The sequence below is a fragment of the Schistocerca serialis genome, chromosome 2, assembly GCF_023864345.2.
Source record: "Schistocerca serialis cubense isolate TAMUIC-IGC-003099 chromosome 2, iqSchSeri2.2, whole genome shotgun sequence".
Taxonomy (NCBI): Eukaryota; Metazoa; Arthropoda; class Insecta; order Orthoptera; family Acrididae; genus Schistocerca; species Schistocerca serialis.
Genome location: NC_064639.1, coordinates 297,262,798 through 297,290,143, shown reverse-complemented (window position 1 = coordinate 297,290,143; position 27,346 = coordinate 297,262,798). Strand labels below are relative to the sequence as shown.

Genomic DNA, 27,346 nt, shown 5'->3' with positions numbered 1-27,346 from the left:
CAAATAGTCAGTCGCAGTTGGAGTCACAGTCGTATTTGACCGTAGTTACTAGCTCAGTCACTATTCTAGTTGGTGTCTGTCAGTTCATGGCACTGGCTATGGGAGTGTAATGTTTATAGCAGGAATTCGCCAGCAATGAGGCTAATGTGGATTATTAAGGAAGAGCTTGTACCACAACAACTTGCTTAGAGATAAGTAGCTTTCTGTTTTGGTAAATAAAGAACCCTGTTAATACATGTGTGCAGTTGTGTGGTAGAAAGAGGATGCCAGCCACCAAACATCATCCTCTCCTTGCTTCCAATGGTACAAAAGTCTTCAGTGTCAACGATGACACAAAACTGGCGGTGAGGATAATTCAGTGCAGAAGCAGATTTTGCTTGCTTCTCTTATGTTTTAGGCTGCAGGGGTGATCATTTTGCTAATTTGTTGTTGTGTTCTTGCCTGTATTCAAGGAGGGGAGCCGCAGAAGTAATCAAATTTTTCTTTTCAGAGGCCTTGCTTGCTTTTTTGTTATAACATATTTGTGTAAACCACGGCTACTACACCCCCTGCCCCTGTGCTTGGCCACAGACGACCAATGTGAAGGATCTAGCACAAATTTGTCAGTTCCAGAACCAAAAAACTGCTACTCTGCTGACGATGATACAACAACTACTGGCTGCAAAAGCCGCGTCGGCCACACAACAGAGCAACAAATCAGTCCAACAAGTGCCGCCGACCACCATACCAACATTCTGCCAATTTAACGGCACGGAAGGGGAATGACTTGAATACCTGACTCAGATCCAAGCATATTGTCAAGTTCATCATGTTGAAGGAACCTCAAAGCTACAATACTTTCTTTCAATTGCAGGGTCCCCAGTGTTCAGGTTAATACAAAAACTATTCCTAATGGCGTGTCCCGAAGAACTCCGCTATGACGAAGTAATTGCTGCATTAACCAAGTACTATGACCAGCAAGTTCAAGTAGCTGCAGCCAGATATCAGTTCTTTTGCTTTGCCGGAATAGATGTCCCATCAGTGGTACACAGAATTAAAGGGCATGACTAGGAAGTCTAAATTTGAGTGTAGTTGTGGCAACTTTTAGAGTGATTAGAGATGCATTAACATTCAGTGTCTCAGATAGTTGAAAATGAGACAGATCTTAAAGTACTCTGATCCATCACTTCCTTTAGTGTTGCAAATCTTAGAGCAATATGATTCGGGTGCCATAGTGCTCGATAAGTTTGACCAGGTCCCGATTTGTTGGGCAGATTAGCCCCTTGCTCACGACCGCCCCAAGCAGCCACAACAACAAGTGCATACACAGATGCACGGACAGCCATGTAGACCGTTAAACAGACCTGTGAAGGGACTGAAGTCTTGCCCTAGATGTTTTGCTGGCCATAAAAGACATGATTGCCCATCATGTAACAAAAAACGTGGACAAAAGGCCATGTCCAAGCAGTTAGTTTGCAATGGCACAAACACACCAATTTTGTCCGCATCCAGGAAAAACAGGCTCATGCATGTGGAGTGAACGTTATGTTTTCCAACTCTACAACAGGTTCTCACAAAAGTAAGATTAAGGTTGTGCCTCCTTCTCGACCTAGTGCTGTGCAACGACGTTCTAACAAACTATTTGCCACATTACGAATTGCTGGCCATTATGTGAACTTTCAGTTAGACACAGGTGTCTCAGTAACTTTGCTTAATCATGCCATGTACAAACAGTTAGGCTCACCATGCCTTTCTAAATCTAGCAAGCGCCTCACTGCTTACAATGGACAGGAAATTCCAGTGCTTGGACAGTGTAGTTTGCCTGCCATTTACAAATACCACACTAGGACTGTGAATTTTACTGTGTTGAAATCATGAGACAGTGAGAACATTTTCGGTTTAGATGCCTTCATTTTGTTTGTCCTCAGCATCCAAGACAATATACTTTCCACATCGTCTTGTGACCCAAAAGACAGTGCCACTAGCTTGCTTACAGAATTTTCTGAACTGTTTTGAGAAGGCATGGGAAAAGATAATAACTTTGTAGTGTGTGTTGCATTGAAAGACAATGCACAGCCTAAGTTTTTTCAGGCCTGCCCCTTTCCATTTGCTTTAAGAGACAAAGTAGCCAGTGAATTGAAAGAATTGCTCCCATTCAAGCTAGTCAATGGGCAAGGCCTCTTGTTTTGTTGCCTAAGACTTCTGGTCGCCTTCACATTTCGAAGAGTGTGACATTTTTCAAACTGAACTACAGTACTTAGCTGATGTGTAACATTTTTCAAACTGAACTACAGTACTTACGTCATGTGATAAACAGTCAGGATGTGAACCCCATCCAATCTCATTTGCTTGCAATCTGTGACCTACCTGTTCCTCGCAATGTGTCTGGACTGCAGTCAGTACTAGGCAAGATGACTTACTACATTCGGTTCATTCAGAATTCTGCACAGATCGCGGCTCCATTGCATCGCTTGAGTCGCAAAAATCTACCTTCATGTAGACTAAAGGCTGTCAAGATGCATTTCAGAAACTCAAAAATGCCTTGCTCAGTGACAGATGTTTAGCACATTTTGATTCTTCCCAGACAGTAGTTTTGCAAATCAACACTTCTTCCTATGGAATTGGCACTGTTCTTTCACACAGAATTGGTGCACAAGACAGACCTATTGCTTTTGCCTCAAAGCTGCTCGATCAAAATCGGTGCAATTATTCTCAAATTGAAAAAGAAGCTCTCACTATTGTGTATGGTGTGACAAAATTCCATCACTATTTGTATGGTCGCCAGTTCTATTTAGTGACAGATCATAAGCCTTTGCAGTCCTTGTTTCATCTGTCAAAGCCAGTTCCTACATGCACTGCTCAAAAATTGCAATGTTGGGTGTTGTTGCTTCAGCATATCAGTATGGAAGCATGGCAATGCAGCTGCCCTATCTTGCCTTCCGACTGGCCCAGACTCTGATTTCGATGCATCTGCCACATCTTGTTGCCAAATCAATGTGTAGGAAACTGAATTGCTGAAATCTTTTCTCTTGCATTACAGAAAAATCGCACAGGCCACAGAAGCAGACTCAGATCTCAAGATTTTGTTGCATTACATTTTCATGTCTTGGCCTCGTTCATTGAACATTACCCAGAACTCAGTTGTGTGCTGATATTTTGCACGTTGGTGTAACATTTCAGTTCAACAGGTTGTGACTCTAGTTCAGAATGCCAGTGGAAAATTGCATGTGCCCATTCCCAAAGTGTTGCAAAATACTGTGTTGTGATAGTTTCACCAAGGACATTGGGGAACTGTTTTCACTAAACAGTTAACGCGATGCCACTGTACTCGGCAGGGCATGGATGCCCACACTAAACAGATCTCGTCATAGTGTCACATATGCGCTGAAAACCAATATGCTCCATCACAAACATTCTCAGCTTGGCCTAAGACTCAATCGCCATGGCAACAAATGCTCACACACTTTGCAAGACCAATTTGGAACACTCGTTGGCTCATTATTTTGCATAGAAGGTTTGTCACAAGTAATTGTGTTGGACAACGGACCACAGTTCACTTCATGATTTTAAACAGTTTTGTGAAGGCAATGGCATTCGTCATTTAACAAGTTCTCTGTTTCACTCACAGTCCAACAGAGAAGCAGTATCCTTTGTACACACTTTTAAGCGACAGATAGCCAAGCTTCACACCACGCATAGACAGGAACAGGAGCTGCAACTCTTTCTCGCTTCCTATCGCTCCCACCCAAGAGACAGACCGACACTGGTGGAACTTCTGCATGGCCACCACCATCAGACGCTGTTACACTTGCTGCATCCACCGCAGCATCCGGCACCGCCAATGGTATGCAAGTATAGCTTTGTGGAGCACTATATTGTTATCTTCAGGGTTTACAGCAACTGTGGGGGCTGGGAAAGAGGCGTGATCCAAGAACGCATTGGCTCTTCTATGTATTTGATCACACATCCCGATGGTTTGCAATGCCGGCACAAGAACCAAATTTGCGCCTGTCATTTGCCTCACGATTCTGCTGCTTTTCTTCCCCCAGGTTCATGACCTCACGGGACCGCGCAGCCTTCCAGCTGCCCACTGGTGCCACCAGGGCATCCCAGGAGGAGCAGGATGACGATGCACTCTCAGCCCCACTGACCCCACTCACTAACCCCACTGCACCTGGACCCACCAACAACATCATCGATCCAGGACATGCCCTCAGGCTTGGACGTGTGCCCTGGCAACAGTTTTTTGGAGGATGTTCCTGTTGCCTCACAAGCCAGATGGCAGGGTACGGTTGGGAGCATGCTATCCTCCACAGTCATGGCTCCTGGCTCATCTCTACATTCCCCGGAGAGGGGGGGCAAAGTGCGGGTGTAAGCTCTCACCAGCGCAACGATCAGCAAATAGGTTGCACAAAGATTGATAATAGTCACTGAATCAAGTTTGCCTATCAGGAGAGAGGCAAAAGACAGACTCGAAAGCAATGCAATGCCAACGCCCTCTCAACCGTGAGTATTTAGATCACTGCCGCAGATCGGAGGGCCAAGTCACGCATAGACAGGCAGTTGGAGTCAAAAGTCACAGTCGCAGTTACTAGCTCAATCACTATTCTGGTTGGCGTGTAGCAGTTCATGTCACCAGCTACGAAAGTGTAGTGTTTATAGCGGGACTTGGACTTCGGCAGCATTGAGGCTAATTTGGACTATTACGGAAGAGCTTAGAGGTAACTAGCTTTCTGTGCTGGTAAATAAAGAATCCTGTTAATAGTTGTGTGGTAGAAAGAGGATACCAGCCGCCAAACAACATCCTCTACTTTCTCCCCATGGTACAAGACTCTGCAGCGTCAACAACTACACAAAAAGTGCAAAGCTGGCAGGACTTAGACTATGCAGCTACCAGAAAACCTCTAATAAAATTAGTGAAGAAGGTAACTGCTTTTGTCTGGACAGAACACTGTGAGAGTGCCATGTTAAAACTGAAATAAATTCTTACATGTTCAACTGTCCTGGCTTATTCGGATTTTACACTACCATGTGATTCTAACAACACCGTATGGCACTACACAAAAAGAACTTTGGCATTTGTTTTTGGAAGTCATTACTTTCATTGTTACCTATGCGGACAACACTTCACTGTAATTAATGATTATGTGGCTTTACAGTGGCTACTGAGTTAAAAAGATCCCAGTGGCAGACTTTTTAGGAGGACCTTAAAATTCAGTCAATATGACTACATAGTTAAACACAAGCCTGGCAAATTAATCAGAATGCAGGTGCCGTAAGAAAGAAAATTAAGAACCTACAAATAGACGATTTATTTGCTGGAGACTTAAAGAAGGCACAAAAATCTGATGCTGTGTGTAATAAATCGTCTAATTCACTGGATTTTATTACAACAGATGATGTTTTACCAAAGAAAGTTCCTCTTGGAGTATGGATAGTAGTTCCCAAGACTATTTTCAAGTGCATACTCAATGTCATGATAGCATACAGACATGTCATAGTGGTAAAAGCACAATGCATTCACACATTGTAGGCTGTTATTGGTGGTCACAATGAAAGAAAGGTGTAGATTACATTCAAAACTTTCTTCCTGACACTTGGAGAGTGCCTGGACAAAGACCAAGAGTACCTCTTTAACTTTATTGAGGCAGCAGGACCTATTGAATTCATATCCTCAATATCTCAAGAACGTCCCCTATAAGAGCTCAAAATAACAGACAATTTATCCATCACTGACCATTTCTCTCGCTATCTTATTTTGATAATAAATGAAGATATGACTACTGAGATAGCTGCCAAAGCATCTATCACTCATTCAGTACTACCATTTAGGAGTCCAGAGGCCATTAAAAAGAGACAAACTTTATATCCAATCTTATCGTACAAGTATGTTAAAATGTTGTCATATTACATGAAAAGCTCCCACTCAGAATGGTGTTGTCTATTGCCATGTATGACTTTATCATACAACGGCAGGCACGCGATACAACAGGGTTGATTCTTTAACAGGTTGTTTACAGCCACAAAATGCATGTCCCTTTCGAGACTGAGAAGTTGCTGCCTGGAATAAATTTCAGTGAAGTGGAGCACCTGGCTAAAATATTAAAGATCATTTAGAAGAGAATTCAGCAGAACAGTGCAGCCAAAACATGGAGGCAACACCAACTTAGTCAAAAGAATGCTGGGATATCACTATACTAAGTAGGAGATTATGTGATGCTATGACATGCCACCATAAAACAGGGGAGAACAAAGTAATTTAAATGCTCCTACGATGGACCTCTCTGGATATTGCATGACACACTGTTTGTCAATGTCGAATAAGAAGACTGTAGTTTTTATTTTCTTTGCTTAATTAAGTATTAAGATAGCAATACACCATGTGCTTTAGTTGATCCAGCTGAACCCATAAAAAAAATCATTCAGCACATAAGCCAGTATCCAGTAAAACTGTTCCACAGCAACCAATAGGTTCCCATCACTACAATTTATGTTCTGACTCGCTGTACAATTAATGATCTAGGGATTAATAACAGATCTTATCTTAAGTATTAGGTGAAAGATCATATCAGTATTTTCTGTGTCACTCCTGTTTAGCCATACTGATTATTCTGATGGATGTTTTCACCTCTCTAGGCTCCCGATTAACCAGAAATTTTGCTTAAATGTTGTATATTCGTCATTGCTGTAAAGTTTTCTCTCTGCATTATAGGTTTTCAAGCATATCAGTTTGATATTACCATTGCTGAACAGAACTTCTCTCCCACTGGACAGCTTGGTATGAGCAAATGCCTGTCCAGTTTGGTCATCTGTCTTTGTCAAACAATGACACTCTTTGTTCAAATGTGACTCCCTCTGGTTTAACTTTGTTTCATATGACTAGTAGACCCCTGTGCAACTAATGCATCATGCTTTTTGCATCTGTATGCTACGTACTCCACACTGTCCCAAAATTAACTAGTATGCCCTTTTCAGCCTTGTTTTGCTCTACTTACTCCTCTATATTTTATTTTCTGCCTCTCCTATCCACTGGTTTTGTCAGGTGTTTGCACCATTTTGCTATGCTGCGATATTGTTACATAATTTTCGCCATTGTCTGTATGGTGGAGTAATGTTCAAACTTCATGAACTTGAAAACTTCTATAACAAAAGTGCAGATATGTAGCCACCATAATCGAGAATGCCATCATATTGTTTTACAGGAATTTGCAGAAATAAGATCCCGCTCTCCACCTGACCAAATCACCAACTGCCACTGAATAAGCACAACCCAGTGCTGTTCTATATGGCTGGTCTCCTAGTACACAATGGTAACACAATCAGCATCTTTACTTACATGAACAACACAATTCAGTGCCTTTTGTAGAGACTGTTTCATCTTGGAAGATACTGAAGACAGTTTACTGTCTCATGTGCAACGAATTTGACTGGTCACTGCCCAGTTACTATCTCATTACGAAATACCCCCCCTCCCCCCCTCCCTCTCCCCCCCCCCCCCCCATGACATAATAAATCAAGATATGAATGCTATGCAGAATCAACTTAGTGACTCACCTCAAACATTGGCAAAATCTCATGCACTACAAAAAATGTTTTGTGACAAAAACTCCGTTCACTGAAGTGAGTATACTAAGTGTTGGCAATACCGACCAGCCTACAAAATAATCTCAGTTCCATTTTATTTTCTCCTGAATCCTTTATGAATATCTCAGCAACTGTGTGCCCCTCTCTTCATATCACATAGACCCTCACTTCTAACTATATTGCAGAGTTGACTCAAGATTACCCCAAAGTTACTTTTCACTTGTGGATATGTATCCTGTCTGAATTGTGGATACTGCACATGTTGTACCTCTATCTTATACCATTTAGGCCCTCCCCATATGGGAGCAACACAAATGAACCCCACTGCCGATGCAAGCAGGTGCAGAGAGCGTGACAACAGAGTGACTCTTCAGTAAATCACTCACAATGCGTTGCCAACCATTTGCCAATGACTTGGCATCCACACTGCCAAGTGAGCTGACCTGCATTGTGTCCTTGAACACAACTCTGTACTGATGTAATAAGAAAATGAACAAGCAGGTTCTGAAAATTAGTTTTGTAAAGGAACCGGAAAAAAATCCCATTTAATACAACTTCACAATCCCCGGCTACTACAGAGGGATTTGACTGGTAGTGTCAAGGGGCAAAGAAATTTTTATGACATATTTGCAATATACTGTACATTAACCAATCAAAATAAAATTACTGGCATGTCAAAGGAAACAAATGCACAAATAAATACAACATACCTGGAGTATTCTTTGGTGAGATTTGCAACCTTGCATTTTCAAGAAGAAATAAATACTAAAAACAGCAGGAAAGTGGCAGAAAAGCCTCAAATTTCTCATACATACAAACACAATGGTGTTCACAAATAAAAGATTTAACAAGAACAAACCACTAGCACCATAACTTTGTGTACATATATCTGAAGACATTTGGGTTTTCAAAATAAAAGTAACACTGTGTTAAGGCAGAAGTTAATTGTGCAAAATCACTGTAGCTGTGTTCATTTGTTCTATAAAATGCTATGAATTTCAAATCCATCTCCTGCATCTCTTTGGTTGCTACAAACAGCCTACTTTTTATTTTTATTTTTATTTATTTTTGGATATATGGATGAATCTAAAATTTTCTTCTTTTTCTCATTCATGTGACACAATTCACATGTAGGGAAGTCTGTAGCAGTCTATTAATTATCAGCAGTTTCAACTGTACAGCAAATATTTATACCACTTAGGACACTGGCAGTTAGGGATAAGAAGGATAACCCTGTGCATTCACTGTGTATTTTCTGCTGCAGCAGCATTTAAGTGAGAGAGGTGTGAGCTACAGACTGTAGAGAACATGTGAATAAACAATGCCAATCATCTAGAGGTAAAGTCATTCTTGGATCATTACAGTGACCAGCAGATGAGATTGAGATGACCAGCCTTGCTCACATAATGTCACCAAAGCTCACAATCTGCAGCAATATCTACAAATTTGTCTGAAATCAAAAGCTTATGAGTTGTATAAAAGGCTTGAACTAGAAATGTTGAAGGTTTTGTGATAAGTTGGGCTCTGACTTTCTTGACTTGCACCATAATGTTGAAAAAAGTAGGATCCTCCTGATGGGTCAGGAGTGCGCTACCCAGACAGCTGTGTGCAAAGTAAATAAGATTATTTTAGATTACGTGATTTTCCATCCACTGCAGATAATTGTAGCTTTTACAAGACATCGAAGAATTATTGTACGAACCAAATAAACAACTCCCACAGATACAGCTATTATGATTTTAGTAATCAACAGCTGAAGCATTTGCATCACAATCCCAGGATTTGGAGCACTCCGAAGAAGCAATGGAGCTCGCAAAAAAACGGAAGTTTCATTGTTGTATGTCCGTTAGTAGTAGTGTAGAACATTGTGCCGCAAAGTTTGCAAATTTTGAGATGGCAGAGTTAGAGAAACAATGCATCTACATTGAAGTTTGTGTGAAACTCAAGAAAACCTTTACAGAGACACACCGAATGAGGCAGGAAGCCTACAGTAATGATTAAGCCATAATTGGTATTACTAATGGTTCACACAGTTTAAAAATGGCCAGACGGAAGTTAAAGGTGACCCTCATTCAGGACGCCCTTCAATGTCTACCAATGATGCTCATGTGAGGAACTTCAATGAAACTGTGCGTGCCAAATGAAGACTGACTGTTCGAGAGATTGCAGAAGAATGTAACATTTCAGTTGGATCATATCATGAAATCGTGTCACAACGTGTTGGAATGCATCGTATTGCCACCAAGTTCATCCCATGTCTCGTGAGTCAGGACAAGAAAGATCTTCAGGTCATCTTATCAGGTCAGGTCAAATATCAAAGCCATGCTGATAGTTTTCTTTGACTTTGAAGGGTTAGTTCATCATGAATTTGCGCCACAGGGACAAACTATTAATTGATTATGCCACTGGGACATGTGACGCCTGTGAGAAAATGTGAGATGGAAACAGCCTGAGATGTGGCTAGATGATTCACGGCTCTTGCAACACGATAATGCACCACACATTTATCCCTGTTGGTGCATGCCTATTGCACAAAAAAAAAAAAAAAAAATCACTGTACAATCTCATCCTCCATACTCTCCAGACCTCTTCACTGCAGACTGTTTTTTATTTTCAAAGTTGAAAATCTGGTTGAAAGGACAAAGATTTGCAACGATAGATAAGAGAAAATTCGCAGATGGTGCATCTCGCAATCCAAGCAAGAGGCATATCAAAACTGCTTCTGAAAGCGGAAACAGCATTGGGAACAATGTATCAATTGTGGAGGAGAGTATTTCGAAGGAGACATCAAAGATAAGTGATGTAGATATCACTACGACCGATGCTGAGAAGCAGCTAAAAGTGATAAAACTGAACAAGGTCTATGAGCAGAATCGAACTTCTAACAGATTCTACACAGAATTTATGATTAAGTTACCTCAATTTTTAACCATAATATACACTGCACCCTCGAACAAAAAAGTTGAAAGACAGATTAGGTCAGATCTGCCTACAGGTACCTGAAACAGAATGAACTATGCCACGCCAATCCATATGAATTCCGAAAACACTGGAAATGCAAAACCCAATTTATTTTTTTCTCACATGACATTGTGAAAGCCACATGTCAAGATAATCAGGGTCATGCAGTACTTCTTCACTTCCATACCTGACAGAATCTGTTAGCAGAAATAAAATACAATAGGGTTTCAAGTGAAATTTGTGACTCGACCGAAGATTTTTTGGGAGGGAGGATGCAGCATGTCATCTTTGATGGAGAGTCACTGACATATTTAGAAGCAACATGAGGCATGTTCAAGGGAAATGTTTTGAACATCTGATGTTCATGCAACATTTTGTATAGATCTAGCTGTCAATAATAACCTCAACTTTTGAAGAAGAGACACTTATTCATAATGAAGTACCTCTGAAAAACACAGAACAAATATTCACACTGATGTGTTGGTAAATGTGTCAACACCTTGTAGATAGAGGAAGCCTAAAATGCACGCTATCTAACGCAGACGGGCGTGAATTCTGGAACAGGATAATTAGTGAATGCTAATAAGAAAAGTATGCAGCTCCTCGAATACTTAACTTTATTCGATCCTTGTGGTACATCGCTCTTGATAATACAAATAAGACTATCTTCAGATACGGTTAATGGCGCCTTGCTAGGTCGTAGTCATGGACTTAGCTGAAGGCTATTCTAACTGTCTCTCGGCAAATGAGAGAAAGGCTTTGTCAGTGTAGTTGCTAGCAAAGTCGTCGTACAACTGGGGCGAGTGCTATTCCGTATCTCGAGACCTGCCTTGTGGTGGCGCTCGGTCTGCGATCACACAGTGGCGACACGCGGGTCCGACCCGTACTAAATGGACCGCGGCCGATTTAAACTACCACCTAGCAAGTGTAGTGTCTGGCGGTGACACCACACACACAATATAATGTAATTGTATAGATTAAAAAAAATATACTCACCAAGCGGCAGCAGGAGAACACACATACAAAAAAGTATTATATATATTATGTATTGTAATATGTGTATTCTTTTTTTATGTGTGTTCTCCTGCCACTGCTTGGTGAGTAGATTTTTTCTCTCTACGATTACCCTATCTTGTCAAAAATTGACTATTTTTGTTATTATATTAGGACAAATATTCAGTCAGTTACTGATACAATATCAAAGTGTTGTATACATTATAAACTTGCTTTAAATGAAAGGCTCCGTGTAAAAATAAACCAAGTCCAAAAAATTTAAAATCTTAGTTTTACGACAGCTGGGTTCAAAATATCAGTAATTCTTCAAAGAAAGGGGGAACCAAGTCTGTAGTTCAATATACTGTCTGCAGGATGCGGTAGTTACTTGATGCTCCAAGACAAGATTGCATCTTCTGGCAGAGGCAGAGCTATTGTCAATCATGTCAAGCTGCAAATCATATACAGAAAATTGGACAGAAAAAAATCATATACAGAAAATTGGACAGAAAACATAATGGAGTTGTGTCTTAGAATACTGAGGTATTAAAGTATGAATTAATTTGTGCAGCTTTTATTAAGTTAGAGTGCAATAATGGAAGAGGAATCTGATTACATTTTTCTGGATACTGATAATTCCAGCTCTTCAGGAAAGTGTCACGGGAAGTTCCACTTTAATAATCAACGCACAAACACGTTGCTCTTTATTCTGATGTGTGTTCTGGACAGAATCCATTAAGATAGCTCTCACCCTCTTGATAATAGTCAATGATACAAAAATGCAGGTGGAAGTAACTGACCACAAATGTATAGTTTTGGGCCATTCACTTTTACTGAACGCTGTGAATGCAGCTGACTTGTGTAAAATAAAAAACAGCTGCAAGCAAAATGCAATATACCTATGGCCCAGAGGAATGGTCAATACTTTAAAATATGAAAAATGCAAAGCACCAAAACTGGAAGTCAATGTAATGAAAAGAACAAAACCAGAACACAAAATATTAATGCCTATGGGTTAAATTTGTTAATCACTTGATGAGTGAGGTATGGCAGAGGAATGCCTTTTACAGTAAGGTTTAAAGAGGTTAAGTGGCATGGTGGAATTCAATGAGGTACATTTTATCAAGAAGAAAAAAGGAAATAAACTTAATTCGCTAGCCAGAGTCCACCAAGATCAACTAATCAAGAATCATAGATCAGTTACAAATGAAAAGGAGGAGGACATGTTCAATTTACTGAAGTTCATTCCAACATTACATCAAGCCTATTACAAGAATTCCTAACTGCAAAGATAGCTACATGAGGGAGAACACGAAATGACCAACAAGATTTTCATGAACAAGATTATTCGTAGGTGGGGATTAAATAGTGTCTGCATGAAAGAAAAGAAGAAGAAGTAGTAGCAATGGTAAGTGAACTTACTTATAATCTTGCAGTTTGAATAACTAATTAAAAGAAAAAGTAATTTAAGAGGATGCATTAAAAAATGAAAAGAAACAGGGACATTGGTTTAATTTTTGAAGTACGAAGTGGAAATTTTCCAGTGCACTAGTGAACAAAGTCCAGTAAATAGAAAATAAATAGGAAAAAAAACTTTTAAATTGATAAAAATGTCTGTCTGCATCATGTTATATAGATTAGCATGTATTTGTTATTCTTCAATGTAAAAAAATTAACATTTAATTCTTTATCTGCAATAAAATGTATTACTTTAACTTTATATCAATTTTTCTTGTAAGAGTAAAATATGGACTTGATCCACTTTTGCTCTGAACCTCTAAAATGTTCAGAAGTATAAAATTGTGCACTTCTCAAAATAAGAAAAAAAAGGACTATCGTATGACAACAGTACTAATGAGTTACAGCTGGAATCAGAAAACTTATAAAAATACTGGGGTATCATAATTTGTGAGAATATACAATGGTATTTTCATGTAAGCTTAGTTGTTGGTAAAAATTCGGTCCATTGGTATGATGCTAAAAAGATGCAGTGAAACTAGAATGAAGACTACTTGCAAAACAATTATGTGACTGGTCTTTTAATATCATCTTTGTCACTGAGCACCACTACTGCCCCTCCCCACTTCCTTCACCACCCACCACAAACATACACTTAAATATTGTTCAAAAGTGTGGTACACATACCAAATAAATATAACGGGGGTACTGAATATATAAAAACAAGGCAACATAAATGGTCACAAGATTGTCTGAACCGAAGAATATTGAAATGGAAATGCCGAAAAACCTAAACACATAGCTGCTTGAAGATAGATGCCAACCATCTTACAAAAGCCTACTCAGAAATTTCAAGAAACTCTACTGGGCAAGGAATATACTAACGTACTGCTCCTATAGTGATTGAAGACAAGATCGGACTAATTACTGCGCACAGAAATACATTTAAGCAGTTATTCTCCTTGCATCCCATATGCACACAGAATGGGAAGACACACTAATATGTCGTACAATGTAAAGTACCCTATTCCACGTACTTCACAGTGGTTTGCAGAGTATGGATGTATCTGTAATTTCATACAGATGTTTATAACTGTAGTATTTTCATTACATCCTGCTTTTGTTTTATTAATGACCGAAATGTACAAATAATTTTTGACGTTAGTTTGGCAATGATTTCCATTGTAACAATGTCTCTAAAATACTTTTTTATTTGGATCCACTCATCACACAAAGCAAGACACAAATATTCTACTACTGACATTACCTGAAATGATAGTACACTGCCCCTTTGTATTCGACAGGAGTAGCAATTTCATCAATTGGCAAGGTTATTTCTTTTACATCTACATCTACGTGATTACTCTGCAACTTACAATGAAGTGCCTGGCAGAGGATTCAACGAACCACCTTCAAGCTGTTTCTGTACTTTTCTACTCTCTAATGACTGTCTCTTAGAAAGGTGTCAAGCAAATTTTTATCTGCATTTATTTTTGGTGGGTTTGGATGTTACAGTATTCAGTCTCACTACAACAGCCTAGTGGTCATTAATCCCTGTATCTGTCATGATGCTGCCTATTTGCCCAGGATTATTTGCTGCTATGAGGTCAAGTATGTTTTCACAACCATTTACACCTTGAGTGGGCTCCTGAACTGATTGTTCAAAACAATTTTCTGAGAAAGCATTCAGCACAATTTCAGACAATGTTTTATGCCTAAGCTGGCTTCAAACAAGGATTTTTGCCAATATATTGAGGGTAGATTGAAGCCACCACCAACTAAAATTGTATGAGTGGGGTACCTACTTAAATAAGACTCCCAAGTTTTCTTTGAACTGTTCAGCAACTGTATCATCTGAGTCAGTGTGTCGGTAAAACAAACCAATTATTAATTTATTCTGGCTGTCAAATATAACCTCTACTCATAATATCTTACAGGAACTATCTACTTCAATTTTACAACAAGGTAAACTACTTCTGAGAAAAGTAAACATCCAACCACCAAAAATGTATTTAATCTATTCTGAACACGGGTAGGTTCTTTGTAAAAATTTCACCCGAACTTATTTCTGGCTATTCATACCTATAATAATTTAAGCGTCAGTGCTTTCTATTAGTGCTTAGAGTTCTCGTTCTTTCCCAACACAGCTATGACAATTTTACAACTATGATAAAGGTTGTTGCTAGGTCTACCTTTCTGTGTTTGCCATACACACTTTTAGACTGACGCACTTCCTGTAGTGTGTCTGAGAGCCTATAACCCTTTTTCTTTTTCTTTGCATTACTTTTTCTGTCAGGCCCTTGGAATCTGTTGTATTTATAAAAGTACCACATGTTGATGTCAACACAATAAGCTTTTGGTGAAGCACACTAAATATAATCACCTCATTTTAACTTTAAACTATGTGGATTATATGCAAAACAATTTTCAGACCCATGTAACGTGGACATTCTAACACGTCAGCACACAAGGGAGGGAAAACTGGATTACTGAATACCTTCTCTATCTTCTATGTAACAATGAAGACAATGGACTCATAATACCATATTCACAGACTGTGATTGATTAACAACAGTTAGCAATCATTACAAATTACAGTCACATTGCACATGACCCTTTGTGACATGAAAATGATTGTGATTATATTTTAAGTCTTACCTTTGGCAAGGAAAGGAGCACTTAGTTTTTTCATGATATCTGTCCTGTACATGACAAACACTCTGACATTTGTGGCCACAAGGAAGTTCAGCCTCACAAGGAAGGCTGCAACCTCCCTCAGGAACAGCCTTGAAATCTGATGCTGAGGCAACTTTTGTATTCTCGCTGGGGTGTACCTGACATTTCAGTGTCAAGTGACGGCCAATTGCATCTTGTTTCATCAGTGTTTCATTTATTTTTGGCCATATTTTGCTGCTTCTAGTTAGGCTGTCCATGTTACCTACATAAGTACAATGTACTTTTAATGTTGTTACTGAATGGAAAATAATGAGGACAAAATTCAGTCAAAAGTAAGTGTAATATAAATGCATCAACAGTAACATAACCTAGTGCTTAAACTATAATTTGCAGACACAGAATTATGTCTTTCTACTAATCAGTTGCACTGGTTCATCGATGCAGAATGAAATGCTCTTTGGAAAAAAATACAAAGGATAGTAACAACATCTTACATCCTGAATTTTTATTCATTTCATGGAACCTTAGATTCGTATTCATTACTCCTTATATTTTTTCATTCTGAAGATATAACTGTTTACTACTACTGTGTTGTTTTGAATTCAACATTAAGCATAACAGCAATTTCTGGCCTAACAGGTTAAATATATAAAGTAACTGCTCTCTTATAATGAATTATCAAGATCCACACAAAAAAATGATGACAAAACTGTTTCACTTAACATGCAGAATATGTAAGAACAGCAAAATATTCTTAGGCTTCAAGAAGCCCCCAAGTCAAGGAAAGCAAGTGCTGAGAGGTATGAGTATTGCTAAACCTAGTCACAATTGCAAAATACTAACACATATTATCTTCAGAAGAAAGGAATGACTGGTACCTGAGATATAGGCTGAGGTCATATTGGTCCCCTGAGAAATGTCAGAATGTATGAGGCAAAACAGACATAATATACTTATCTTAGAAGAGACATATATTGATTTAGGAAAAAACTTCTGGCAGTGTTGACTCGAAATTCTGAAGTTATCAGGGATAAAATATCAGGATCAAATTGAAGCCCAAGTTTTCCCTGGCATACACAATGTCCAGATAACTTACACGCATGCACGTGGGTCACATCATTGACAACCGTTGATATTTTGACAGGTGCACTCCCTGTCATTTTCAAGGCAATACTGCAGCTAGTAAGCACTGTGCAAGGGAATTTGAAACCTCAGTATGCACTGCAGTTGTGGAAAAATAATCCCCCCCCCCCCCCCACACACACACATACACATACACAAACTTTTGCCACAACACAAGCAAAGACGACCGATGTCAGAAGTTACTGATAGTGAATATTAATAACCAATGGGGGTGTGGTACCATTAACTCTGTCCCTCTGTTTTTTAACAATGGAGAGAGCAGGATTTCAATTTAAGCAAAAACCTCCATCTCTATTTATGAGGTTAATTGCTAATATAATTTCAACTGCTTCCTTAGTGTCACTATACCAATAGCTGGAAGTGCACGGCAGAATCTGCGTGTTGTCATATTCCATAGGATGAAAGGCAGCAAGACAATGTTATGCAATAACTGATTTGCTCAGCATGTTAAGTGTCTGTGAGACTTACACTCAGTACACCAGTCACCCGCTGTCCTGTCAGTCTTACCAATATATAACATGCCGCAGCTAAGGAATACAATAGACAATCGCCTTAAAACCAAGATCATCCTTAACGGAAACTAAAAGACCCTAATCTGAGGTGGTGGTCAAAAAATGCATTTCACATCATATTTCCACAAAATACAACTTATCCTGTTGGAAATGGTCTCAAAATACAGCAAAAAGGTGTAGCCTGATACCATTGATCCCAAATGCACTGTTTGTTGACAGTGCAACACTTGTATGATCTGTCTTTCACTATAACCATTCTGATGATAGTGACCTCAAAATTGGCTATCTCAGCTAACAAACTCTCAGGGTCTGAGGCAACGTGGGCCCTGTGAGCCAAGGTATGAGATACCCCTTCACACTGTGCAGGATGGTGACAAATATTAGCCTGTAGTTACAAGTCAGTGGAGTAGGCCTCCTATAAATGGCACAACCCAAAGTACCATAAAGTACCCTGACCAACATGTCAAGGAGGGCAAGGCAGCCATCCTTTTCAACCTTCATCATGAAAAGAATATTTGAGTGGACTGAATTCAGGTGCTCTAAAAACCGCTCAAGTTTTCATTGTCATGAGGCAAACAACAGAACTGTTGTCAATACATGCTGGTTTCAATGCTGACCCCACAAGAAGTATTGAGAAAAAGACTAACAGGGCCCTAGAAAAGTTCCTTGCTGCAGAATACTATCAAAAGCCTTGATTTTTATTGTGCTGTTCCCTATATGTTATATGAGAGTTTATCAGGTAAGTTACCTCATCTTGAGGTCATCTTTCATCAGAATAGTTATAGTGAAAGACAGATCAAATGTGTTGTGCTATCACAAACTATGCATCAGATCACTGATAATGATATCGAGGTGGCACCAAAGTCTATGGCCTTCTAGCCTTACACAACAGGGGCCATTTTCAACACGACTGGTTGTATTTTGTGGAAATATGATGTGAAATGTGATTTTCAACCACCATTTAAAATAAGGTTCTTTTAGGTTCTGTAAAGATTGATCTCGGTTAGTGCAGGATGGGTGTCTATCATATTCCTTGCAGTTGAGGTATGTTATTCATTGGTCAGGATCGTGTACTGAACATAAGCATCACACATACACACAACAGCCAAGCAAATCTGCTGTTCCAGAACACTGTCTCGGCACCAGTCATCCTGCGGAATATAAGAACACTGAGATTCTGTAATCAATTTCCTGCTATTGAGATACTGTTATTAAGGAAGCAGCTGAAATTAAATTAGCAAGTAACTTTATAAATACAGATGAAGGCTTTTGCTTAAATTCTGTGTGGAATTCTGCTCTCTCCCTTGTCAAAGAAGAGAAGGACAGAGTTAATGCTACCTCACCCATTGGTTATTAATTATCACTATCGATAATTTCAGATGTCATTCCTCTTTGGTTGTGTGGTGGCACTACACAGTTTACAGAGAGTGTGTGTGTGTGTGTGTGTGTGTGTGTGTGTGTGTGTGTGTGTGTGTGCGTGCGTGATCTTCCTGGAACTGCACTGTAAAGTGAGGTTGTTTCAAATTTACAGTCTGCAGTTTGCCATGAAAATCACAGGACGTGCACGTGTCAAAATATCGGCTGCTGCTGACGATGTCAACTAGTTGCAATCCCGTATTTGAAGGATCAAATTGTTATAATAATATATGTATTGCAACCAATATACATACAATTTGAAAGTACAACTATAATAACACAAGAAAGTAAACATTTTACATATTGTGGTTTGCATAGTCACTAACTGCATCCTTTTAGTACAGTGTTCAACAATGTAACAGTGGCCTATTTTGCTATAAAGTTTACAATCACACATTGTGATTTGTTCATGACACGTGTTGTTGCAGGTAAGTTGGTGGAAACTATGGACTGCCATTCTGGTTACCAAGTGCCTCATCTTCAGTCAGTAATGGACCCTGTGCTGTAAAATTTTGGAGGTATGTCTTCCCTTTTTCCTGGCAATGTTTTTAACAGTCTTACCAAAGCACTGGTATGGGGTAGCATCAGGCTTGTCCATACGTCTTCAATCAGAAAGAATTCCCTCGCTAGCAGTATACAGAGTCTGCATCATATAGTTTTAGACACACTGATCACTTTCTTTATATACATCACCTTTACTCATGCTAATGTTGTTAAGTTTTTCATTGTGAGATGTGGGCCGACAATTTCTATTCTGTACATCAGTGGGATTTTGGCTCTGAATAGTGCCATTTGCTGTCTCTATGCCGAGGTATCTAATGCCATCTATTTCATGAATAGCCATTATTGCTTGCATTGCTTTCTCTATTACATGTCTCATGAAACATTTCTGCATGCATTTGTATCTTGTCGTCAAGGTATTTGAAGTCTGGTATGATTTTTAGTTTTTTCTCCCACATCAAGATATCTGCTGATGCAGGTGTTTTTCCTCAATTTCTGAGCTCCATCATCTCTGTTTTTGCCACATTTATTTCGAAGTCATGTTTGGCACACCAATCTTCCATGTTGCATATCTTTATGTAGCTTTATAATTCCTTTTGATCATATTACTGTACCATCTGCATATGCACACGGCACTTTGCCCCTCCTTTGGGGTATTCATATATAATTTCTTTCAGTGTAAGGATAAACAATAATTGACATATTGAGTCTCCCAAAGATCCTTATTTCTTTCCTTTAGAGTATGGACATGACTCATAAGCTCCATACTCCTTAGGGGTTTCCTCTAGCTTTTTGTCAATGGCTTTCTGTTTATAAGATAAAAGGCTTTTGTGAAGTCTACAATTAATATTATACAAAACTTCTTTTCTATCTCCAAGGGCAACACACATTCTTTAGCGGGGCTCTTGTCCCGTCCAGAGTTGATCTTTCTTTTCTGAATCCCATCTGGTTTTTTGGGAGTAGTTTGTCAATTGTTTCTTTTATTTTTCAATTATTATTTTGTGAGTATTTTGAAAAGTAAGTTTTTAATGCTCTGGTTATGTATTTCCTGAGATCCTTGGATTCTCTTTATTTTATAATTTCAATGCAGCCACTCAAGATGGAAGCCCAAGAAGATTTTGTCAACCCCTATGGAGATCACAAAATTCATTACATTACTAGAGATTTCTGCTGACAAGATAGTTCTATTAAAACATTAAAATCTTGTGCTGACTTTATAGGATAACCCTAAGCTATCTTTGTAACCAGTCAATGACTCAGGGAATATTTCCTTGCAGACTTAACTATGCTGTAGTAACGCCCATCTACGAAACTGGAGATACGTAAGCAAACTCTAATTACAGACCAAAATCACTCCTTCCAATCTTCACACAAGTGTTTGAAAAAGTGCTCTAATATTGCATACTGACACATTTAACTGAGCAGAACTTGGTAAGTGCCTCTTAGTTAGGCTTTCGCAATAGACTCTTCATAGACAAAGTAATGCAACACCTCACAAGAGAAATGCTATCAGAGCTACATAAGAAAAATTATCCTGTTGGTATATTCTGTGACTTCCCAAAGCTGCTGATTGTATGCATCACAAAATCCTACTTAGCAAACTAAAATGTTATAGCATCAATGGTACTCATCTTACATGGACTGTATCTTACTCTCATAACAGAAATGATGTCATCAACAGACTGTGTCACAGGCATGAAACTAATCTCAGAAAGGGGAACATATGTGACTTGTCACAAGTGCTGGTACTGGACCCGCTCTTGTTTTTAACATACATAAATGATCTTCCAATGATTTTAAAGAGCAGTTTAAAAACTAGCATCTGCAGATGACATAAGCATACTACTCATATGTCCAAACTAGGTTAACAGACACTTCTCGGATAATAGTCAATGTTGACTTCAAGTGTTTCACAGCTAAAAGTTTATCTTAATCTCCCAAAGACTCTTATTACACAATTCCAAATTGGCTTTAATGATCTTTTAGCATCAGAATTAGACTTTAATGGTCATACAGTAAATGGAAAACACTGTTTAAAATTCCTTGTGGGTCAGTTGGATAACAAGCAAAATCATAACACAACATAGATAAATTAATCACAGTTCAGCATGTTCTGCACTTCAAAGAATCTCTCATTACGTTGTCCTAAAGAAGAGAGTGATAGATCTTTCAAAAATTGATCAATATATTTATGTGCAATCAAATTAGACACAGTACTGTTTAGTAGGATAGAAGTCAGGTAAAGAGGGACCAAATCAGCTGCCTTTTGTCCATGGACTGTTCCTTAAACCAATGATACAATTCACAATTTGGTAGCGCACTGTCTAACTGAAGATACTGGCCACCAGTTATGAAACAGTAAGGAAATTAACAAATGCACATTGCTGATTCCTGTATCTAATGGCAGACACATCAGAGGCCTCGCTTCTACCTATGTCAATATTCCAAATGCGAGAATCTCTCTCCCATTTGCCTGCAGGGTGCCCTGTTGGTAAATGGAATGCACATTCTCGTAAGTTTACTGACGTACTTGTACCCTGATACATCCACCTACTAATTTGTACTTTAACTCATAAGTCTAGGAAACATCTTTCCAGAATTTTGAGTGTCTGTTGGTGGTGTACCTGCATCTATGCCAGGGGTGGGCAGTTATTTTGACTCAGGGCCACTTTGTGGAAATGGCGTTTACTAGAGGACAGCACCTTTCAAAATGATTGAATTTATTACTTAACTTTATACTTCAGAAACAGTGGAAATTGTATCATAAAACTTAATAAACGTACATAAAATAAAATAGTGACAGTCTAAACAGTTTATTTATAGATAATTTCAATTATTTGTCACCCTTTTCTACTTTCCTTAAAAAAAATAAAAATAAAAAAAATAAAAAAAAAGTATCAGGAATGAGATTCCTTGTTAAGATAATCACCACATGCTAGATAATGTCTGTCCAGGAGCCTCTATATATGCTCATGTTGATCTATACAAGGGCGATGTACTTGAGGACAATATTATGGAAATGGAAGAGGATGTAGATGTAGATGAAACGGGAGATACGATACTGGGTGAAGAGTTTGACAGAGCACTGAAAGACCTGAGTCGAAACAAGGCCCCGGGAGTAGACAACATTCCATTAGAACTACTGACGGCCTTGGGAGAGCCAGTCCTGACAAAACTCTTCCATCTGGTGAGCAAGATGTACAAGACAGGCGAAATACCCTCAGACTTCAAGAAGAATATAATAATTCCAATCCCAAAGAAAGCAGGTGTTGACAGATGTGAAAATTACCAAACTATCAGTTTAATAAGTCACAGCTGCAAAATAGTAACACGAATTCTTTACAGATGAATGGAAAAACTGGTACAAGCTGACCTCGGGGAAGATCAGTTTGGATTCCGTAGAAATGTTGGAACACGTGAGGCAATACTGACCTTACGACTTATCTTAGAAGAAAGATTAAGGAAAGGCAAACCTACGTTTCTAGCATTTGTAGACTTAGAGAAAGCTTTTGACAATGTTGACTGGAATACTCTCTTTCAAATTCTGAAGGTGGCAGGGGTAAAATACAGGGAGCGAAAGGTATTTTACAATTTGTACAGAAACCAGATGGCAGTCATACGAGTCGAGGGGCATGAAAGGGAAGCAGTGGTTGGGAAGGGAGTGAGACAGGGTTGCAGCCTCTCCCGATGTTATTCAATCTGTATATTGAGCAAGCAGTAAAGGAAACAAAAGAAAAATTTTGAGTAGGTATTAAAATCCAGGGAGAAGAAATAAAAACTTTGAGGTTTGCCGATGACATTGTAATTCTGTCAGAGACAGCAAAGGACTTGGAAGAGCAGTTGAATGGAATGGACAGTGTCTTGAAAGGAGGATATGAAACGAACATCAACAAAAGCAAAACAATGATAATGGAATGTAGTCAAATTAAGTCGGGCGATGCTGAGGGAATTAGATTAGGAAATGAGACACTTAAAGTAGTAAAGGAGTTTTGCTATTTGGGGAGCAAAATAACTGATGATGGTCGAAGCAGAGAGGATATAAAATGTAGACTGGCAATGGCAAGGAAAGCGTTTCTGAACAAGAGAAATTTGTTAACATCGAGTATAGATTTAAGTGTCAGGAAGTCGTTTCTGAAAGTATTTGTATGGAGTGTAGCCATGTATGGAAGTGAAGTATGGACGATAAATAGTTTGGACAAGAAGAGAATAGAAGCTTTCGAAATGTGGTGCTACAGAAGAATGTTGAAGATTAGGTGGGTAGATCACGTAACTAATGAGGTGGTATTGAATAGGATTGGGGAGATGAGAAGTTTGCGACACAACTTGACTAGAAGAAGGGATCGGCTGGTAGGACATGTCCTGAAGCATCAAGGGATCACAAATTTAGCATTGGAGGGCAGTGTGGAGGGTAAAAATCGTAGAGGGAGACCACGAGATGAATACACTAAGCAGATTCAGAAGGATGTAGGTTGCAGAAGGTACTGGGAGATGAAGGAGCTTGCACAGGATAGATTAGTGTGGAGAGCTGCATCAAACCAGTCTCAGGACTGAAGACCACAACAACAAACATCTTGAAGCAAGAAAAACTTTGCTCAGAAATATACATAGAGCCAAAAGAACTTACACCCACAAAACTACTTCAAGAGTAGAATCAGGACAAAAAGTCAAGTAATGTCACAGCATTAAACATTGCTTTCACAGTGCAATCTGACCACATGCCAATAAGTTCAAGCTTGCGTCCTCAGGTGCTGTGTCAACATCAGCTGCAGTGAAGGGATAAGAGAGCACATGAAACTTGGGTTCAATTTTCTTACAGTCCTGAAATCTTGTGACCTGCTCCTCCATACTCTGCAGGGGACCCTTAATATTACCAGAAACACATTCAGGCACATTGTGTATTCCTAATGAAGGGAAACGCTTAAATTGCTTTTACCTGCTTGCCTTTCCTTGTTGTGCTTTGAAAGATGTTACATGTTCCCACATTTTATGTGCAAACAACTTCTTTCCCTGCTACGTCACATCCATCCATTCAATTTCTCAGATATAGCAGGGTGAAAATATCTCGTGTCTCCCCTTCTCACAAAATCGTAAGATATCTGATTTGTGCTCAGAAATAAGACTATTTCATTCTGCAATGCACAGACTCGTAACACTGCCAAGGCTCAACCAATTCACACCGATGTGGTACATCACGTTTTACCTCTGTGCCTCTACATCCTCAAGAAACAATATGAACTGTCAATGGTGCAGCAACCTCGCTCTGGTTGCATGCAACACACCAACAATACCATCAACTTCTACCACATGCATTAAATCCAGCACTGCTTTAAAAAGCTCTCCTGATGCAAAATGCAATGAAAAGACAATATATCACTGTCTGTGTCTTGTGCATGTAACCTCTTTTTTTTTCTTTTTTTTCTTAACAAAGAAAACTTAGCCGTACCTACAACTTTCCCACAGAACACTCTGGCCCCTTTGGTCATATTGCTTGCAGTTTTGTTCCTGGAGAACCCACTTTTCTCCACACAATTCACAGCACGCTTGAGTATGTCCTGACCAGTGGTTCTATTTGTCATTGACTGTAGGCCAATTAACTCATCTGTGATGACGAAATTTTCATTAACTCAATGGATAAAGACAAATAATTGTGCAATGTCTTAGTTATCTGTGCTCCCACCCAATGCCAATAAAGACCAAACAAAACCTTTGCTCAGTCTTCAGTTATTATGTGAGTTCATCAAAACTGAGTCCTTGGACTGCACTATAGTCCTTCTTGATTATGAACTGCTTGCAAGATCGGGACACAATATGCTTGTACTCTGTACCACACACTCATCGTCTGGAGAAAAAAAAAAAAAAAAAAAAAAAACCGGCTTGTTGCATTTACCTAAATTATGGGTTACCAAGAAACCTGCTTTTGTGGCACTATTTTGATGTGTTAACTGCTTTGTAAACAATGATTGTTACTTCCTCAGCCTTTTCACAAAAATCCACAGTTTTTGTCTTGTGTTCTTCCTTGGAAAGTCTGCTGCCAAATTTGCTATGTTTTGTTTCGTAATTCTTCTCATATTGTACTCATATATGTCTATTGTTTCACGACACAATCAACACTGCTTCAGTTACAGTGATAACAAAAAAATGTGTGTTTCTTCATTAAACAAATGACATTGATGACTGATTAAAGCTGGAAATTTATATATTTACTGTTGCATATACAAGTACACCAGATCAACCAGAAAAACAGTGTGCATCATACTATATGCGGAAACCAAGTTGACATTCGGCGTAGTGACTGATGGGAGTAATCATAAAGGGGAAATACCTTTCTGTGCACTACCATCAGCCACCAAACTGAATGCCAACTCGGTTTGTGTGATTAGTACCTGAATTGTACACGGGTAATGGTGTGGCCATCCTAGTAGAAAAGTTGGGTCGCACATAGGATGGAAGCCTCGGTAAAAGTGGATTTCTCTGGCTGTCATGGCAGGCCACTCAAAAACTCTTAGCAGGCCAAATGTGGCCCACGGACGGCTCTTTGCCTGCCCTTTATCTATGCTAATCTCTGTATCTTTTGACGTGCAATGAGCTGTAGTACATGTGTCAGACAGTCCCTAATGCATACCACAACAATATGGTTCAGGGATCACATAGCTACTTACTAGTTGTTGTTGCTGTTGGTGGTGGTGGTGGTGGTGTCGTCCAGCACTGAATTGGCAAGCGATTTGCTTATGCTGATCCACCTGTTTTCTGTTACAATTTGAAATAGTCTACTGCAACTGCAGAAGACGACTAGCAGATGTGGGTATTCCTGAACTGAATTAGTAGCGACACATTAGCATGAGAAAAGGTCACTGTTTGAACAACCCCCAAAATGGAGATGGGCATTCATTAGGTACTCACAATATGGCCACTACAAATGTGCCTATATCACGAATCTTACCCATCCTGTGCTTGTCTGTCATGCCAACTGGCATTACAAGGTCTGGTAACATTCTATCAAGTGAAATGCTAAAGTATCCGACTTACTATGGTGACAAGAACATTTTCTTCATATGGTGGTTATTTCTAATTAAGTTCCTCAATGCACTTTGTCATAATATGAAAATGAAAAGAAATTGTGGAAAAAAGTAAATCTAGCTCTCAAAATAATTTCAATTTATGTTTTAATTTCTGATGATACACACTTATCAAGCGATCCAAAAATTAAAGTCAAGGCAGCAGTGCAAACACAAAGTGTGTTTATAGTTCATGTTATTCATCATTTATTGACTTACTTACAAGACACTAACTACTCAATCACACATGTGACACACTACACTGAAGCTATCCAATTATTTATTAGTATTACTTTTTGTGAGAGCCCTGACACTATCACTATATGAAATAACATATACTTTATTATAAGGTTTATATTTCATTGGGAAGACAGATAAAACATATATCCAAATTCATTAAAAACACAAGATTTTTCGTCGTATGCTTTGGAGTGTCCAAGTATTTCTGATCAAGTCACAATAAATTTACTTAGTTATTCATTTTAAATGCAGTTGCTAAATCCCCCCACACAAAGATTTATCCATCTCATATTTACTTATTTGTCCATTTTAAATGCAGTTATTAAGTGTCACACACAAAGATTTATTCGTCTCTCTCTCTCTCTCTCTCTCTCTCTCTCTCTCTCTCTCTCTCTCTCTCCTCAATTTTCCTAATGGTGTTATAATTTTTAAATACATTTTATTCATTTTCATTGTTTCTGTTCCTTCATTCCTTCTGATTTTGTACAACCATCTCTTGTAACACACCGGACTTATGTTCCAGCAGACAGCAGTTTAAACCCGCCCAGCCATCCAAATTTTAATTTTTTGTTATTTCTCTAAATTGCTAAAGGTGAATGCTGGCACGCTTCCTGTTAAAGAGATTGGCCAATTTCTTTCCCCCTCTTCCCCTAGCCAAGCTTGTGTTCCAATGAATGAATTTGTCATCAAAGGGATGTCAAGCTCTAATCTCCCTTCTACTTATATTAACTTGAACTAGCATGGTGAACTAAATTTCCTTTAAAATTGCATTATTTAACCATACGAAAATCACAACAATAAACACAATTTGTTTTTTAGCCAAATGGT

The 27,346-nt window shown here is 38.9% G+C and overlaps 1 protein-coding gene across 2 annotated transcripts in view; it reads right to left on the bottom strand.

The window, feature by feature from the left end:
* Positions 1 to 27,346, bottom strand: part of LOC126457064 (NFX1-type zinc finger-containing protein 1-like) — a 443,455-nt gene that overhangs the window by 213,531 nt on the left and 202,578 nt on the right. For both annotated transcript variants that reach the window (XM_050093063.1, XM_050093062.1), the window contains exon 8: positions 15,634 to 15,913. In XM_050093063.1, the coding sequence (XP_049949020.1) occupies positions 15,634 to 15,913 (280 nt within the window). The remainder of the gene's footprint in view (positions 1 to 15,633; positions 15,914 to 27,346) is intronic.